General features: G+C 45.4%; 1 protein-coding gene across 1 annotated transcript; it reads left to right on the top strand.

The window, feature by feature from the left end:
• The first annotated feature begins 9504 nt into the window (after positions 1 to 9504).
• On the top strand, positions 9505 to 17388 carry trib1 (tribbles pseudokinase 1). The gene is made up of 3 exons (XM_086136767.1): positions 9505 to 10061; positions 11220 to 11512; positions 14856 to 17388. Exons 1-3 carry the CDS (start codon positions 9747 to 9749, stop codon positions 15301 to 15303), a joined length of 1056 nt encoding a protein of 351 aa, XP_085992893.1. The 5' UTR covers positions 9505 to 9746; the 3' UTR covers positions 15304 to 17388.
• Positions 17389 to 18548: the final 1160 nt, after the last annotated feature.

Genomic DNA, 18548 nt, shown 5'->3' with positions numbered 1-18548 from the left:
TTTTTGGGGGTGGGGCTGTGTTTTCCAGCCCCAAAGCGTTGACCCCGATGCATGTTGAACAGTGAGCGTGCAAAACACAGCAGTGCGCCGCCTCAACTCTAAGCTACTCGAAATGAAAAACTTGGTCCGATCGGGATCATTTGGAGAGCATTTTTGCGTCACGTGACCCTAATGCAATTTGATGAGCCTGCAGGGATGGAAAATCATGGGGGAAAATGGGTTTGTAGCCACTGATTTCACAAGTGAATCACTGCTCTGTATTCAATAGAAAATCCATATTGGCAAGAAGGAATGATAAACTAGTATATAGGGACACAATAAAAGAAACAGACAAACAAGTGGACACGACATGGATAAACAGCAGTCATTCACTTGTTGCTAGGCAGAATTCACAGGGCTCAATTACAACCGCCCCACAGGCCGATGAGAAAATTGTCAACTTTAATCATTGCCTGGTGTTAAATATAAAACTCCCATTGGCAAGAAAAATGACATGCTATCGACAAAGTAGCATTGTGCAAGAATACACTTGTTTTTTCAAAAAAGTCAATATTTTCTTCCCAGCGTAGGTTTTGTCGCTAGGCAGATTTCACAGAGTGCATTCATTATTGACGCCGATGAGAGAATTGGCAATTTAATCACTGCTTTGTGCACTTGTTAGAAGGGATGACAAACTAAGGACTAAGGACTACCCCCCACGACCTGCCAAAAAATTTTGGGGAACTTTTATGAGATGATGCTAGCTCATGTGCTGCTTGGCAGAAATCACGGAGCTCAATCATAATTCCTTCACTTCTGATTGTAATATGGAAGGCAAACCAGCGTTTAGGGGACAAAACTATAAAAGCCAGAAGAAAAATGTGCTTGTAGGCATTCATTGTGCAATGAAATCACTGTTCTGTATTGACACACTGGAGGGGAAAAAAACAAAAGCAATGAGTTGACATTAATTTATAGCTTGTTTCTTTTAAATCAAATTAAGTGGCGAAAGAAAAAAAAACAATGCTGTACTTCAGCCTGCTTTTCCAATCACTGTTTATTGCAGGTGTGTCCGTGTGCGTGTGCGTGTGTGTGTGTGTGTGTGTTTGTGAAGGAGCTCCACCATTGCGCAATGCGTCGGCCTCTTTTGCCCAAAGCAAATAGCAGCGTTCGAAGAAAGAGGAAAGGCAGGTTGAGCTGTGCGAAAGGTTGTTTTTTTTTCTCGTTTTGCACTCTTTCATCTGACACACTTGCACAATTTTCTGTTTCATCGGCCAAATTGAGCAACACGCGCCATGATAATGTAATAAGAGCGAGCAAAGCCGCTGCGGGCGAGTCAAGCGTGTCCAAGCAATTGAAATGTGGGGATGTTTTTGAAGGTTTCCTCTTGCTATATAGAGTACTTGCTCGCATTCCTAAAACCGCTGTATAATCACAAAGGCCCAGCGGGGGTTGCCAGGTGGTGTTGTAAGGTTGCATTTGTGAAAGGCCAAATATGGGCCAAGGACCGGAAATGTTAATAAACACACATTTTAATAGCATATAAAGTCAATACAGTGTCATTTGACTGCAGCAAATCTGCCTGGACGAACATAACGCTCTAAATGCATGTGGTATGAAAGGCGATCCACCTGGTTCAATTCTACGCCCCCCCCTTATTTCTGTTTTGAAGGACTCACCGACTCAGAAACGCGATAATCATCAATTTCTATTTGTTCGATGACACAAACGTATTGACAGTCTTAGCCAAAATAATTTCTCCACAGGGGTCAAAAGTGGTGCTCTACCTGGCTCTGTTCTAAAGGCCCCTTTATTATTGCGAAAGACACACAAGATTAAAAATACACAATCATAACTATGCATCTTTACTGAATGATGTGGAGTTGGTGACAGTGTGTCAATCGAAATCATTGCACAAATGTAAAACCAAAAACGTTCTTTGACAAACTCACCATAAAAGAACAATTGAGAAAGGCTCACAAGACCAAGGAAGATGCTAAACAGTCACAGTTCTGTATGTTTAGGGACTGATGCACGGTAACAGAAAATGTTAATCAAATTCAGTCCAATTCCTCAGTCTGCGAAAAAAAAAAGTAAGCATTGTTTCACTTGGTTCTCTTCTAAGCCGCCTGTGTTCTATTTTAAACTCATGAATCATAACTACGTCGATGTTTATTGAATGATCCACAAACACCAAAACAGTTTCTCCACAAACATTTAAAACGGGGGGTTCCACCTGACTCTATTCGAGGGCCCACTGCCGTTGGATCTTAATGGCACATTCTGCCCAAATAGTTGGAGAGCACGTTTCGATTTCAGATCACTTTTTCACTTTCCACAGGCGCAAACGTTTCACCTGAAACACTTTATAAATACCTCTCTTCCATAGCAAACAGTGCGTCGACTGACCGCACGAGGTACAGTTCCCCATGATGACTAGCGCACATGGAAAGTCACTGTTCGTGTTTGTAGATTATTAATAAACATCGCTTTGTTCAAAACAGACAATGCAATACTTTCACAGCGTACATTTTATGCAAAAATAGTTACGTAGCATATGCACGCCATTCCTACGCAGTAACCTCAGGTCACACATTTTAATTAGCTCCCGCATAACATTGAGTGTAGCTCACAATGGCGTATTCCAAGCACTGAAGGATGTTTGCGTTGTGTGAGAATTCCCAAACGCTGGAGTCACTCGTCTTTGTGTGGGAAAGTGACACAACTGCCGGGCGCGCACACACACGCGCACACACACACACTAGAGCAACAGTGTTTCGAATGTGAATATGTAACGTGTCGGCGCAAGCCACATGATCTTAAAAGTACATTTAAATACTCTCTCGCTCGTCTTCAGTTAGGCCTTTCATTCTCAACGTCTGGACTCGGATTTGAGATGGTAGCGCCGTATGGTGGCAGTCAACTCACTTCACAAGTGTGTTAGCTAGCAGGCTACTTCCTGGTTCCTATATGCTAAATGACAATAACAGCAATCCCTATTAAGCCAGCATGAGATTGTCCTGCCCTCTGAAAAAGGCTTTACCCGTCCCACCCCCACGAAACTGCGCCATGTCCCCGTTAAAAGGCCGGCAGCGATCATTTGCACGCTTGTCAGAAACGCTCTGGCTGCGCAGGAAGCGCAAAACGTGAACGAGTCCAGATGTCGGCTGCGGGATCCCGTCCTTACCCGAAGGACATCCTGCTCGTCGCACTTTACTCTTCATTCATCATCCCCGCTCGTACTCTGCGGATGTCTACATTAGGCCGTGATTGATGGCTGGTCGGCCATAAAAGAACCGCGGCGAGACAGCACGTCTTCCAAGACTCCGTCAGATGGGACGCGAGAGGCTCGTCCAAAGAAACTTCACAGTTGGCTCCCACCTCAGTCGTCCGTACGAATAAAGATTGGGCTAAGCTGCCATGTGTATGATCTCATGATGCATGGCCAGGCACATTTTTGCGCTACGATGAGATCACAGTCTCGTACGGGACCGCATTCCACATCTTAATTCGATCTGCCAGAAGACACCTTAGTCTGTTTCTATTTTTCCAAAACTTATTGTGTGGAAAGGTAAAGAACCAGCTAACAACAATGCAGCTCTGCTCAGCTTGTAGCTTTGACGTGCTCATCTTTTTCATTGTACAATAACCGCCCCCCACCCCGGCCCCACCATTGCAGGTTATAACTCCATTTTGTTCTATGTTTGGGGGTGCACGACGTTGTTGAACTGTAAATTTGTTAGCAGAAAAGCAAACGAAAGCGATTGAAACGCTACTTCATTTTTGCTGTCAAGATTAGAAAGATATTGAATGTCTGAAATCCTCTACCATCCTGCGTTTTTCACCCACAAAAAGCAACGGTTGAATGTACCTCTTGCGTGATTATTGACGGTTACTGTGAGATGATAAAGTTTGTAGGTTTGAAAAAAATAAAACAGGATTTATGAACACAAGAATCTATATATTTCATATTTTTCAATGTTGTGTTTGTATAATTTTACAGTGTGTGTAAAGACCTTGGGGGGGGGGGGGGGGGGGGGGGGAATAAGTATTACAATGAGACTCGATTCCCCATCTGGATGGTCGATGTCACATCCCATCTGAATGGGAAGTTGGCTCCACTCTCTACTGTATGAGCAGTGACCAGAAAAGAGGAAGTGGAAGAAGAATGTCCACCTACGCACTCAAACACAATGGGAAGTGTGTATTCGGTGCGGTTTGTCTGCCCACATAATTTCACAGGGTATTTTGTCGAAGTCGACGTCCTCCCAGCTGACTTCACGTGTAACACAAGCCAGATGACGGAAAAGTGATTCCCTTCACGGAATCAAAAAGACTGACGTTGAAAACGAGACCTCCTCGATGGTTGTTGTTGTTTTGTTTTTTTAAGCAACCTTTCGGCTGTCCGTCAGATCCCGTGCAAGTGAACGTGTCGTGTCTTAGGGGATAGGTTTTGCGTCGCAGTGAGGTTGAAGAGTTTATCGATTGGGCTAAATTGATCGGTTATCGTTTAAGGGTCAGGTGTGCGTTTTCGGATGAAGGCTTTGGTTTATCGACGAGGATGATTTTAAGGGTTAGTTGTAAGGGTGAGAGCGATAAAGTAATTGCAAACAAATCTCTGAGCGATAAAGTTGCAGGGACTTTCACCAAAAAAAAAAAAAAAAGGTCAGAGATTCTGAAACTGAATGTAAGCAAAAGTGAAAAAGAAAAAATAAATAAATTCTTCCTCGGCCAAAATTTCACTTCTCGTTTTTACGCAATCCATCTCACAAAAAAAACAACAAAGGCTGATGGAAACCACCTTGGCAAAGATAACTATGACGAAAACTGATTGTGTGTGTGTGTGTGTGTGTGTGTGTGTGCGTGCGTGTGTGTGTGTGTGCGTGCGTGTGTGTGTGGGCGTGCGTGCGCGCTCGCGTGAGAGAGAGAGAGAGAGAGAGAGAGAAAGACACTTCCACAAAAAATAAATAAAAAATAAAAAAATTTTGTTCAGATCAGAAAAAAACATTTGCCAAAATGGTGCAGGCTCCGACTGGCCTATGGTCTTGCAATACTTTTTTTTTTTCCGTTCCCAAGGCACAAATGAGTCACGGAAGCACCCGGATGAGTCACCAGACTTTTTATTACTGATAGCTGTCAACTTGCACAATAGGCACACAAACGGCTAAAAATAATCCACAATCAAGGAAGTGGACGGCAAACGCTTCGTTCACGTCATGTACGTGTCATATCGGTAATGTGATGGCTCCGCCCACCAGACGTTCTCGATAACCCCGCGCAACAGAAATAAGCCACGGTTAAAGATGAGCTGGTCGGCCATGAGCGCGTGCGCGTCATGCCGAGTTGACAGCAAGCATGTGCACCACGGCTTTGGTCTGGCACGACTGCTTTAGAGTGCCTTGTTGTCGGCCTTGAGTGCAAGCATGTCACAAGCAGGAAGAACAAGATTTAAAAAAAAAAATGAATTAAAGTCCGACGCATCAGTCTGACTTTACAGTCAGGGTGTGGACCGTGGCCGAGGGCTGTTGCGGTCACTTTAGAGAGTCTCGTTGTCAAGAGCGAGTGCACGTCATGGAGAGAAAGGGAGATTTTTTTATTTTTTTTTGGACAGCCTGTGTGTGGCCCGGGGAAAATCTGTCCGGTTGTTGCTAACACGTTTACAAGACATTTATTTTTGCTTGACAAATGCACGACAGAATTTGCTGCTGTTCTCGTGAAACCGACTCTACGAATGGCGAGAATCTGGGCCCAACGGAAAAGTGTTGCTTCCATCAACCTTTCCAGGAAAATCTCCCCAAATAGTCCACGTGGTTTTGAAGTGCGAACACCTTCTCATTTGTTCAGCTGTTCCTGGTACGTCCCAAAATAGATGAATCACGAGAGACTCTCCAGGTGCGAAACAGGCTGGGCTCATTCCGGTGGCGACGAAACCAGACAAGAATGTTTTTGTTTGCAATGGGCAGATTGGGCAGAAACCGGAATGTCAACAATGCCACTTGTCACCGACATTGAATGCTCCACGTCGCGATAAAGTTTGCTTTGACTAATTACGAGACATTTTCAAAAGCAGACGGCACAGAGTCTCCATTTTTAGCGCGACAGAAACGAACGGAATAGCTCAAAAAGTGAAAAACCACGTACGATTCCCGTGATTACAGTAGCGGCTTGAGATACGTGCGACCCGATTTTCTCATTCTCAGAGAAATGAACCATCAGTGGGACATTTTTAACTTTGACTTGAGCGCAAAAATTTGACACTTACATTTTCATTTAACCCTTTGAGGGACAGCGGTTACTACAGTGGACAGCATATCATGTTATCATGTTATCAGGTTGTCATTATTGGTGGATGAAAGGGTTCAATGTCATCATATTTTCAAGTCGTGCATCAAGTGCTCAGAGCAATAATTAGCCATCCCTTTTTGTGGCTGGATTTATTTAAAAAAAAGGACTATTATGATATTTCACTTATTGCACGACTGTCTGTGTCCTATGTGTTGTGTTGTGTTATTTTTGTTATTTTGACTTCAAAATGGCGCCACGAGAGTGGCTGCCTTTCCAGCAGCTCCTGTATTTTGTTGTTCTACTTCTTCCTTTCATAACTTTGCTGCTGTGAATTGGGAATTTCTCCATTGCGAGACTAATAAAGGTTTTCTTATTTTATCTTATCTTAAATCTCATAAATTACAAGGGAAAAAAGTCAGTATTTTTCTTGGATTATTTTGATTTAATTCTTGTTGTGTTACTAGAAGAAAAAATTGATAGTCTTTTTTTTTTGATAACTCGTGTACTGTAATGACATAAATATACAATTTGGTGCCTGTAACAAGGGGACTGAATTGGTGTAATATTTGGATTTTTAAAAAAAATCACTTTAATCTCAAACTATAATAGCACAAAAAAATTGAACCCTTCATTTTTTTAGGCAGAATCTTTGGATGTTATTGCCGTAAAAATTAACACTTTGAATCTCATTTTACGTTGGCGCAAATCTTTTAACGCCGCAAAGAGAAAATCGCAACTTCATTGTCGTCCTATTTCGACACGGATCTCACATTATTTTCTTTGCATGATTCCGAGCGACGCGTCGAGCATTTTCAGGCCAATTATTATCCAAAGCTCTTGCTGACTCGTCACAAATCCTTCAAATTAGAGTTTCTATTAACTTGCAATCAAAAGGTAATGTTGAGGAATTACCGACGCCATTGTGGCGCCATCGGCGTGTCAACAAGCAGACGTGCCAACGCGAACGCCAAGAGCACGGTCGGCGCTTTCACCAGCGCATTACACAAGGCTTCCTGTTTGTCTTTTCCCCACAGCAGGGTGCGTTTGTTTCCTTTCGTCGTGGCGGGCTCACGCACGCGTCCACTTCCCATCACAATAATTTGGCTCAGAGTCTGAGTAGTCGATTTCGATGAAGTCACGTGACCTACCACGTCGACGGCGATAGAGAAACGATTTTTCCCCCCCCCATGCAAGAAGCTAGCACATGTCAGATGATTTGATTCGAACCAAAGCCTGGGAAATGCTTTTCATTTCATATTTGGCTCACGTGGGACAGGATACTTTGATACACTTGTAGAGGGACATTTTGAAACGCGAACATTGACTTGAAACCCGAAACCAGCCTGCAAATCTTAACCGTGAGATGAAAGCCTACTTTGAAAACAATTATTCAAGCTTCAGAAGCCCATTTTAAACCTCTACTTTTAATTCGACAAAACACTAAGCCTGGCTTGAAACCCTAACACAGACTTGAAACCATAATTTGAAACTTATCACACTGTCTCGCAGCCTTCATGTGAAACCTGAACGCTGACTTGAAATCCTCATTTGAAACCTTAACTGGAAACCCTAATTTAAAACCGTCACCCAGCCAGTCTTGAAACCCTAACCCTGTCTTGAAACTCAATTTTGAAAGCTAACATTCATTCCAAACCCTGAACCTGTCTTGAAACATTTCCTATGGCTTCAATCTAGGGATGTTCGATATCATTTTTTTCGACCGATATATCAGTGCAAGTGGTTAGCTCGTCGACCTCAGAGTGCAGAGGTCGTGGGTTTGATCCCGGCTCTGGCCTTCCTGTGAAGTTTGCGTGTTCTCCCCGGGCCTGCGTGGGTTTTCTCCGGGTACTCCGGTTTCCTCCCACATTCCAAAAAACATGCATGGCAGGCTGGTTGAACACTCTAAATTGTGTCTAGGTGTGAGTGTGGATGGTTGTTCGTCTGTGTGTGCCCTGCGATTGGCTAGGCAACCGGTTCAGGGTGTCCCCCGCCTACTGCCCGAAGACGGCTGGGATAGGCTCCAGCACCCGCCGTTAAAATTAAGCGGATTGGAAAATGGACGGATGCATCAGTACAAGTAACCACTCTGTGTCCTCACCGATACAAAGATTGATACCTCTAAGTACACGGCGTAAAATGTCATGAAAAATAATGACAAAAAAACTACTGCCGAGGAAGTCTTCATATCAGATTGACTTTGCCTTAAGTATCGGCGGCTGGTCTCGACAGCCTCCGTGAGCACGCGATACCTTAAAATAAGGCCGGCAACGGCCAGAGACTCAGAACTGGTATTTACACGTTTTGGTATCGCTGTTTGACACACAAGATTAAACAAATGTGGAAAAACTATGAAGCCTTGCACAGTCCACAACACTTGATTTTTTTTATTTTTGCTTGACACTTGGTGCCCCGGCAGCCATTTTGTGCCGCAACCGTTCAGAGTTCAGCGAGGCCGTACGGCATTGGCGGCCCCTTTCATCATTTTGCACAACCTGCTTATGCACGGCTTGTTTACAACACACACACACACGCACTCCAGCAGGGACATATGGGCCTATTGTACCTGAACGCAGCTCGCAGGCTCAACGGGACTGAGTCATGTTTGTTCACATAACAAAACACGGCCTCAAACGTCACAGGGGGGTTTCAAATGGCGCTCAAGTGGACAAAAATTCGCCAGACGTCTTCAAGAATGTCCAACTTGATTAATTTGTGAGTATGCGCACCGACAGGCGCGAAGAGCCAATTCTTATGATAGCGTAAGTTGAGGGGTTTGTTGTTTTTCAGCGGATGGCTCTTCTTTACGAATGACAAAAGGACAAATGGAATCCTTTAATGCAGTTTATTAAAAGGAGAAAGAAAAAACCGAACCGATGAACGAGAACGCGACCCCCTTTCAGTCACGAAAACACTTCCTGCTTCTCTTTAGCCAATCAGACGCGAGCAACAAAAGAATGTTTCAACAATTATTAAACAGAATTTAGATAACTATAACATAAAAAGAATATGATGCTCAAATCTAAAATGAAAATAATTAATAATTTAACATAAGCTTACAGTTGTTGAATGGACGGAATGTCCGTCGAAAACACACGAATACACAATATGAGTCATAAAAGTGGATAAACCGTCGCTCTCCCTCCCTATCGTATACTGTATACGGTACTGAATTAACGAGAGAGAGAAAAGAGCGAGAGAGAGAGAGCGAGAGAGAGGCGGTGCTAGTGAATTGAACGAAGTGAGGGTTTCAGCGTTCACGTTCAAGCTCACTCACTCGCCGTCTCACTCTCGGGCTGTGAGGCATCCTTTTCCTTTCATTCTTTCTTTCTCCTCTCTCTTGTTTTGTCTGCCTCGCAATCGTCCGTCCCCTCCACGGCAACCATAACAACGTCCTCCTCAACAAATTGGGATTAGCATCGGACGCAAAATGGAACCCGGGACGCGCCTGTTATAAGCGAGCTTCTCCCTCCGGCCCAGCCGGGATGAGCGTCCCGTGGAGCGGCGCTTCCGCGCCGCTTGTGCGCCCGGCCGCCTCGGCGCACAAGCGGCTCGACTCGGACTCGGAGCCGTCGCAGCCTCCGGCCAAGCGCGCCTGCAGGCTGAGCAGCGAGGCCGGGGACGCGCACGGAGGACTCCTCGGCGGCGCCGCCACGACCGCCGCGGCTCGCGTCACCGCCGCCGCCCGGCGGGGACCCTCCAGGATCGGGCCCTTCCTGCTGGTGCCCGCCGCGGCCGAGCGCGACGGCGTGCACTGCCGCGCCGTGCACGTCGACACCGGCGACGAGCTTCTGTGCAAGGTAACGGGCGCGCGCGCGCGTGTGCGCGCGACGGCGCCGCGCAGCCATTGTGCAACTCTCAGCCGTGTATGGCGGTTGCCCAACTGGCTGTTTTTTGTCGACGCTGTCACGCGAACTTCTCACGCGTCACGTCAACACGGAGCCTCGTTTGTGTACAAGTCATATTGTGACACAGCGGAAACGCAAGCGTGAGCTTTCCCTTTGTCCCCGTGAAACGCACACTTTGGACAGGATGCGCGCGAGCGCGCGCCGTCAGCCCCGCAGGCCTCGTTGTTGAAGTGAATGCTTCACCCAGCGATGACTCATGTGTCCTCTTGCAAAAAAAAAAAAGGACCGAGATGGAAGCAGAATGTAAACACGCCCGTTTTTGCAAAAGTCATGCCAAATCTGCATGCTTGCTCGAATCATCGGGCGATGACAATTACACAGCCAGTGACAGTTTAAAAACTTTTTTTTTTAAAAAGCCTCAAAATGGTCATCAAACTTTTTCCTGTTGGCTTTTGGGCACAGGAGCTTGTTTCGGACTTTGTCGTGTGTCTGACCCGCCTGTCACTCTTAAAACTGATGTCAAGGGCTCGTTTATCCCAACTTGCCATACCCTCAAAATTAGTGATGAGCGAGTACCGGTACCAGGTATCGTATCGGGGCGATACCAACCTTATTTTCAGGGATCAGATACTTATGGAGGCTGCCAATACCACACAGTGATACTTAAGGCAAATCCAAAAAAAGTCCTCCTCGGCACTGTACTGCAGCAGATTGAAACATCGCTGAATCATCATTTGTTCACTTTTTTTTTTTGTCACTCTGTTAACTGAAATTTAATGTATCAAAAGATGCTGCAGGTATCACAATTCTGTATCAGTGAGTACTCAAAGAATGAATACTCATATCTGGGAACAAAAAAAAAATGTATTGAACATACTCAAACTTGAGAACTGGCCCGAAATTGGTGTCAGGCCCAAATGGCAGACTTCCTGTTGGTTTTCAAGCATGGCTCCTTGAGACTTTTTCCTGCGTCCCGTCTTAATAGTTCGTGAAACTGGTGACAAGGGCTCATTTTTTTCTCACTTTTCCAGAGCCTACAAAATGAGCATTGAACTGTAGAATTTTCTCAAAGTGGGCGGCTTCCTCATAACACTTTCCCTCCCTCCCCAGGTCTTCAGCATGGCCGAGTACCAGCAGAAGATCCGAGCCTACGGGGTCGTGCCTCCCCACCCGAGCATCTCCGCCGTCCAGGAGGTGATCCTCGGGGAGCGCGAGGCCTACGTCTTCCTGGATAAAGACTTTGGTGACATGCACACGCTGGTGAAGAGCCGACGGCGGCTCGACGAGGGGCAGGCCCGGGCGCTCTTCCGGCAGATGGCGGAGGCTGTGGCGCATTGCCACCAGGCGGGCGTCGTGCTGGGCGACCTCAAGCTGCGCAAGTTCGTCTTGGCTGACGAACACAGGTGAGCTGAAGCATCCCCAATGTTTAAAAAAAATGGTATTTTTAAAAGCCAATGATGTTTGTGCCACTTTGAAGTTATAATAATGCTCAGTTTTGAATGACACCGTCAGCGAGGTGTGTGTGTATATATATATATATACAGTATATGTATGTATATATAAATAAACGTGCTCCTTGGCTATCATTTCGCCAGCCGGAGTGGTTATATATTCATCCCGGATTGTTTGATCATTGCCGTGATTACACAATAGAAACATGAGACACTTGAGGTGGGGCACAGGTCAACGAAAAAAAAATATATATATAAATGTGACTGGAGATCTGAACGGAATCAAAAATCCAACAATCTCCTCTCCCATTGCATGAGTATCATTTAGGCCTTTGCAGGAGGGGGGGGGGGGTCAGGTGCAGGGGTACCTAACGATGTGTTTGAACAGCCTAAAATGTTCACTGACACCAGGTGCTAATGCTAACTAGCCAACACTAGCGCAACACTTGTAAGCCCCAGGACGCAGGAAAAAGTCTTTTACTGGTTGCGTGATGGAATTTTTTTTTGTTCCCTTATTGGCATGGTGCAAGGGTACCTAATGAAGCGTCCCAGAGAACAAACATGGCGGCAGATGCTCCCTGCAAGCCGCCTGTGTGTGTGTGTGTGTGTGGGCACACCTCGAGTAGGAGGTTGTGTACTTGTGGAAACACAATTTCATGTCTGTGTCCCACCATTCTGTTGTACTACAAGCTGGGTGGGCGTCAAAAGCTGCCAGACGACAAGGCCTGCTTCATGAGCCAATCGTTCCATTTACATTAATCCCTCATTAATTATTAATCCCGGACATCAGGCGGCCAAATGCTCCCATTCACACAACATGGCATTTAAAGATTGGACTTAAGAGCAATTTTTTTTGGGGGGGGGGGGGGGGTATGAAGGCAAATTCCCCGGCTGGAAAAACAATTTGTTGCCTCTTGGACTGGCTTTAAATGGAGGTCACGCCAGACAAACGCGAACAGACAGCGAGAGACGCGACTCTTCTCGATGTCTACGAGCCTGCAGAGCGATGAGTCACAGAGTGCGCACACACTCTGAGGAAACTAAAGGGGGGCCAGTGGGCTGCATGCCGGATTTTTTTTTTTTCTTCTTGCTCTTCGCCGGCTTCAGTCAGAGAGAAGCAGCTCAGTGAAGAGTTGTAGTGTCGCTGGTTTGCACGTTTGGGAGTCTTCAAGCGAGAGGGGTGCCGTTTCTACGTGGACTACATCCCAGGGAAAGTGCACTGCTGGCCCAAAATTGGAGCAAAGGACGGGGAGATGTGGCAGGAACAGGAAGTCAAAACAAACCGAGGCGACAGAAATGTACTCAACCGCACTAGACAAAGAGTCGACGTGATTTATGATAAAACTCGACAAATAAAATGTCAGCAAATGCTAGCTGCTTTGGCTAGTTAGCAGAGCACAGCAATGTAGCTCGACGTCATGGCGTTTCTCGACGTCATGGCGTTTCTCGACGTCATGGCGTTTCTCGACGGCACGAACCGAAAGTCCAACTCTGATATGTGGACGAGTAAAATTGTTGTTAATGCTAACGGCAAATGCTAGCTGCTTTGGCTAGTTGGCAGAGCACAGCAATGTAGCTCGACGTCATGGCGTTTCTCGACGGCACGAACCGAAAGTCCAACTCTGATATGTGGACGAGTAAAATTGTTGTTAATGCTAACGGCTAATGCTAGCTGCTGAAGTTAACCTCGCAGAGCTCTGCATCGCCGACCATCAGACGATTTTCTTTTGCGTGTCACGTGGCACTGACGCGTCATGCTTGCTTTGATGTTTTACTACCAATTCACAGCAAAGGTTAGGTTAACCCCAAAATGGCAGAAAAGGGACAGGGAGTGGAATGGGAAGTCATATTACATCAGAAATAGCGTGAGGCAAGTTTGTTCTGGTCCGTTCCAATTTGCGCTACACCGCATGAAATAAATGATGAAAGCAATCGGTGTTGTGTTTCCATACGACTGGAAATGTTGGGGTATGTCCCAAATGGTCGCTTGCTGCTAGGCAGATTTCATGGGGCACCATCATTTTGTTTGAAAGTGGAAAAAAATTGTAAAAGAAACAGAACCGCATTGGCGAGTGGCGTCCGCTTTGCGGTTTCCTCGGCAACTTATTGCCTATGCCAAATTTCTTATTTTTAAAAAAAAAAACATTTGACAAACAAATGCAGCCATGGCGTTGAGGGGGGGGGGAGAGGATCTGTGCCGTTTGCCTTACTAGGCTGTGTCTGACGACGCAAGTCGGCAAAGGAGAGGGTGACTCATGGCGGCGGCACTAGAGGCCATTTTGCACCTGGGTCCCGCGCTCCCGCCGCCAGCCCGTAATCTGCCGACGACGGCGCTGACTCATAGGAAGGCCGACGCCGGCGGGGAGCTCGAGCGGCGCGCGTCGCACTCTTCATCCCGCTCATTATTTCACAACTGGCCTTTCCAGCTGCAATACGTGCGCATGTTAGATCGTCACAGCCCCATCGCGATGCCAATTGTGACTTTTTTTCTTTCTAAGAGGAAGCATTCAGGAACGAGCGAGGGTGTTTCATGTCAATTTGTCACGTGATGGTCTCGGAATGCCCGATTCCATCACGAACAATGTAATCTGCATGAAACGTGACAGCCACCCGAAGTCGGAGATGGCGGCAAGGCGTGACCTCTGTCGAAATTGCGTGTCTGTCAAGTCGAGATGTCCAAATGAATCGACAGCTCGTCGGCGTGCAACATAAAATTGTACAAATGTATTCCCAAATAACTGTAGCCCCTCATGAAAGCAGACCGATTATATTTGGTGTTTAGTCGAAATGAGACATTTGCAAACATTTGCTTTGACTTTGCAAACCAAGGAGCAAAACAGCAACTGGATCAGTTTCAAAAGGTTGCTGATGACATCATCACTCCCGCTTGTGGGATATCGCGTCATGTTTTCTCGAAACAACACCAACTAAACACGTTTTGGAAAAATGTTTTAGAGAAGAAATGGTTTTGCAAGAAAAAATATCATTTTAGCCGATTATTCGACTACAGGTAATCAATTCTATTCAATAGTGACATCCCTACTTTCAATTCACGTCAACATAGTTCCCCAAAAATACATTTCTTACAACTTATCAGAATTAGCTACTAGTTAAATATTTCTGCCAAATGTCAAACCACGAAAATGCAGGTACTAAAATATGAAAATGCTCTCACCAAAGTACTCAGCCAAACGGGGCGATTCCCAACTGGGCACGACATGCACACAACAGCTACTTGTCATCACCGTGGTAACGCTGACCCATCTATTTTTTTTTTTTTTGTGCGTCCCGCCAGGACCCAAGTGCGTCTGGAGAGCCTGGAGGATTGCCGCGTCCTGGAGGACCCGCGGGACGACGCCGTGTGTGACACTCACGGCTGCCCGGCCTACGTCAGCCCCGAGATCCTCAGCGGGGCCGCGCCCTACTCGGGCAAGATGGCCGACATGTGGAGCTTGGGCGTGGTGCTTTACACCATGCTGGCGGGCCGCTACCCTTTCCACGACGCCGACCCGGCCGCGCTCTTCACCAAGATTCGCCGGGGACACTGTTGCCTACCCGAGGGACTCTCGCCCGCGGCCCGCTGTCTGGTCCAGAGCCTTCTGAGAAAGGAACCAGCAGAGAGACTCACAGCCTGCGAGTTACTGGCGCACCCGTGGTTCCGACGCCTGACGACGGAAGCCAGCCTGGTCGAGCAGACGGTGCCGTCCTTCGACGTGGAGGACGACGACCATATGCTCTGCTGACCAAAAAAAAAATGGACCCACCTGTGTACAGTGGACCCCCCACTAAACGGCAGGGTCGAGACAAACCGCGAATTGACAGTATTTGTAATTGCGGAGAGATGCCACAAAATGGCAGCAAAGCACTTCAAAACAGAGAGCATTATAAAGCATCGACACCATGCCTCTCGCATGTACGCAATCAGAAACTACAGCAGTAAAATTATTCAACTTAAACCACTCTGACATGAGGCCCACCAAGAGCATGAGCTAGCATGCTAGCCGAACTAGCACGCTAGCGCAAACTGATCACACATTGGGCAAGCAATTATTTGCACTAGCACTTTACACAAATGGTATTATGTCATTGAATTCCATTTGGGGCATAGAAACGCAATAAGAAATGTTGGGGGGGGGGGCAACTTGTGAGGGCAAATTAGACTCTGTGGGCTATTATCAGCTGGGAGAGAAACAAAAACAATCAGTCACTTTCTGTTTCAGTTTGGACTGAGCATTCAAGGACCGACAGGAAAATAACCACCAGTTGATATTAAACAACAATAATCACAAGATTTTGCCAGATGGCACCAAAGAAAAACCTGAATCAATTTGGTCCAATACCCGAGATTTTTAGTCAACAACAACAACAACAACAAAAATTGCTAATTCGAGAATCCCAAACTGCGGGGGTTCACTGTACCGTGTCTGCGTACTGTATGGGCATTTGTTGGTGTTTCTTTTTAACTTGTTGGTGGTGCTAAGACAGAACAGTCAAGACCTCAAGCTACACTTGGCAGCGCAATTCACCTCACTTTCAATGACACCCAATACGACGGCCAATAGGAGGGAGAAAGTTTAAATACAACAAATTGCGTCCAATGCCAAAGAAACTTTTGTCGCTGGAAAACAAAAAATCATGAGTTGTTCTCATCTCTTTTCAACGAAAGAAAATTCTCTTTTTTTTTTTTAATGAGTCTCTTTTTATTGCTAAGATGGACTTGTCGGCGCTACGCTTGGTTGACTTAACAGATGGCGGCGGCAGAACTGATCAGCCAGCGCCAATGCGTCACACTCACCGACAGACAAAACGTCTTTTGAAGTCAAATACAAATTGCCCGAAGAACCATTATCATCCCCGTGCAAATATAATCACTACATTTTTTCTTATATCCGAAACACAACAATTAATGCTTTGTGTGTTGAAAATTTTAGGGCGGTTGCTATTTATTTATTTTTTTCAGGCTACATTTTTGAAGAGAGAAAATGTCACTATCCAAAGCAGAAAATATTTTTTGAGGGGAAAGGGATATATTTTATTTAAAAAAAAAACTCCCAATAATTTTTCCAGATATATTTTTTAAACATAGTCATTTTAAGTTTTGGGGGGGGTCATTTTTTAAATGCTTTTTATGACCTAAAATATTTTTTGTGCTATTGCATCTTCACTTTAATTCAATACACAAAGAAAAATAATTTATTTTGTGCTTTTGATCTGAAGATTTTTTTTTTGAATAGCATTTGTTGTAGGATGAAAAAAAATGAAAATAGAATTCAACACAAAACAAATGGTGTGTTTCAGATTATGAAAGCAAATTATTTGTTGGAAATAAAAAAAAATTGGAATTTTGTTTTCATTAGACAGCAACTGACAGGAAGCAACATGGACAATGACAACGCAACTTGAGTGGCCGACTAGCAAGTGCGACGATCGTCGACTGCCGCACATTTTATTACTCTTGCTCCAACATTTAATGAGTGTCACTTGTGAGGACGTAGACGCACTGCAGACAACGGTACAAGCAAGCCGGCATTTTTTTTTTGTTCGATAACTTGACAAATGTTTTGATGTTGAATGCAAAGAGACTTGAGATGATGTGCACATTTTGCTTAAGTGATTTTAGTGGCTTCATATGCAGTAAAGCTGACACAAGTGCACCACATGTCGCACTGTGAATGAAGTGTGCGTGCGTGGCGACCTGGCAGCCCCCAAAAAAACAAAAACAAAAAATCTGCATGAAAATATATTCATCCTCTAAGGAGAAATGTGTAAATATTTGTATATTTCAAATGAGTGTGAGATGAATAAAGATGGGCTTTTTTTTTTGAAAATGGTTTCCATCGTCAGTGGCAAGAATTCAAATCGAACGAATTAGAGTCAAAGATAGAGAAATATCATCTTAGGAAGGAGAAAAGAAAGGGAGGAAAGAAAGGATGAAAAAAAACGAGTGACGGTAGAAAGGACAGAATGAAAGGAAGGAAACGAGGATGTCGTGAAGATGGGAGGGAATGGGAAGGATGAAGGAAATGATGGAAGCAAGGAAGGATGTGAAAAGGACGTTCAAGACAGAAAAGGAAGGGGATAAATCAAGAATGGTGGATTGAAAGTCCAAAAGGTTAGCAGAAGGATGGAAGGGAGGGAAAAGGGAGGACGGAAACAAGGATGAAAGGAGAAGTAGGCATTTAAAAACAAGAACTTGTACCCGGAATCGGATAACCTGCTTCGAATTAACACGATTAAAACGCATTTGTATCCTATCACGGGTTAAATTGCGCAACACGTCACTTCAGTAGAGATAAAAGCATACCTGCAATTCATCGAAGCGGACGGCGCTTTGCTGCCCCCGTGTGGCGATTCCAACATACTGCAAATGGTGTGGACTCAAGTTGCAAGTCAGCTGAGAAAGGCTCCGGCACCCGCCCGGACCCTGTGCAGAAGAGAACCGTGTCAAAAATGACTCGCCATGACTCAAACAAGACCATGCGAAGGCCCATAGACACGACAGGCATAGATAGCAAGACATAGCGATTGAAAAGATCAATTAGATTTGTGGCGTGGCCGTGACGGTGACTTTTCAGACCACGTGGACAGCCTGGTTTTGTACTTAGTGGCTGGCAAAAAAAAGGGAAAAAAAGCCAGGCTGGCGGCTTTTGTGCACGAACTGAGACCAAACGAAAATGACAACTGAGCGGATTTTTGCGGATCATCTCAAGAGTGCAAGGGCGCGACGATTAACATGGCCGACTCTAAAAACCTCCATGGGATTTCGAGTCCCTGTTCTTGATCTAATTTTGAGTTCTCTCCGTTTATGAAGGAAGTCGATTCAATGTTAAAGTGCTCCTTTCTAAATCAACACGTCGGCTGAGACCAATAGGATTAGTCACGGGAAATCGGTAAGGATCCAGGATAAGATAAAAGCAGTCTTTTGGAGCCGCATGCAAACAATATTGTTCCAAAATGCGAGTCACACGGCAAACATGCAACAGGTTCA

Source organism: Hippocampus guttulatus, chromosome 18 (assembly GCF_054856545.1).
Source record: "Hippocampus guttulatus isolate MCC_2025c chromosome 18, RoL_Hgut_1.0, whole genome shotgun sequence".
NCBI classification, from domain to species: Eukaryota; Metazoa; Chordata; class Actinopteri; order Syngnathiformes; family Syngnathidae; genus Hippocampus; species Hippocampus guttulatus.
The sequence above is the reverse complement of the archived record's forward strand: the minus strand, read 5'-3'. Positions and strand labels throughout refer to the sequence as shown.

What these genes read in the sequence shown, in the direction of transcription:
- trib1 (XM_086136767.1), top strand. Translation starts at nt 9,747, where the DNA reads ATGAGCGTCCCGTGGAGCGGCGCTTCCGCGCCGCTTGTGCGCCCGGCC. An exon ending in GCGACGAGCTTCTGTGCAAG is followed by an intron (nt 10,062 to 11,219) that starts GTAACGGGCGCG and finishes CTCCCTCCCCAG; the next exon opens with GTCTTCAGCATGGCCGAGTA. An exon ending in GTCTTGGCTGACGAACACAG is followed by an intron (nt 11,513 to 14,855) that starts GTGAGCTGAAGC and finishes GCGTCCCGCCAG; the next exon opens with GACCCAAGTGCGTCTGGAGA.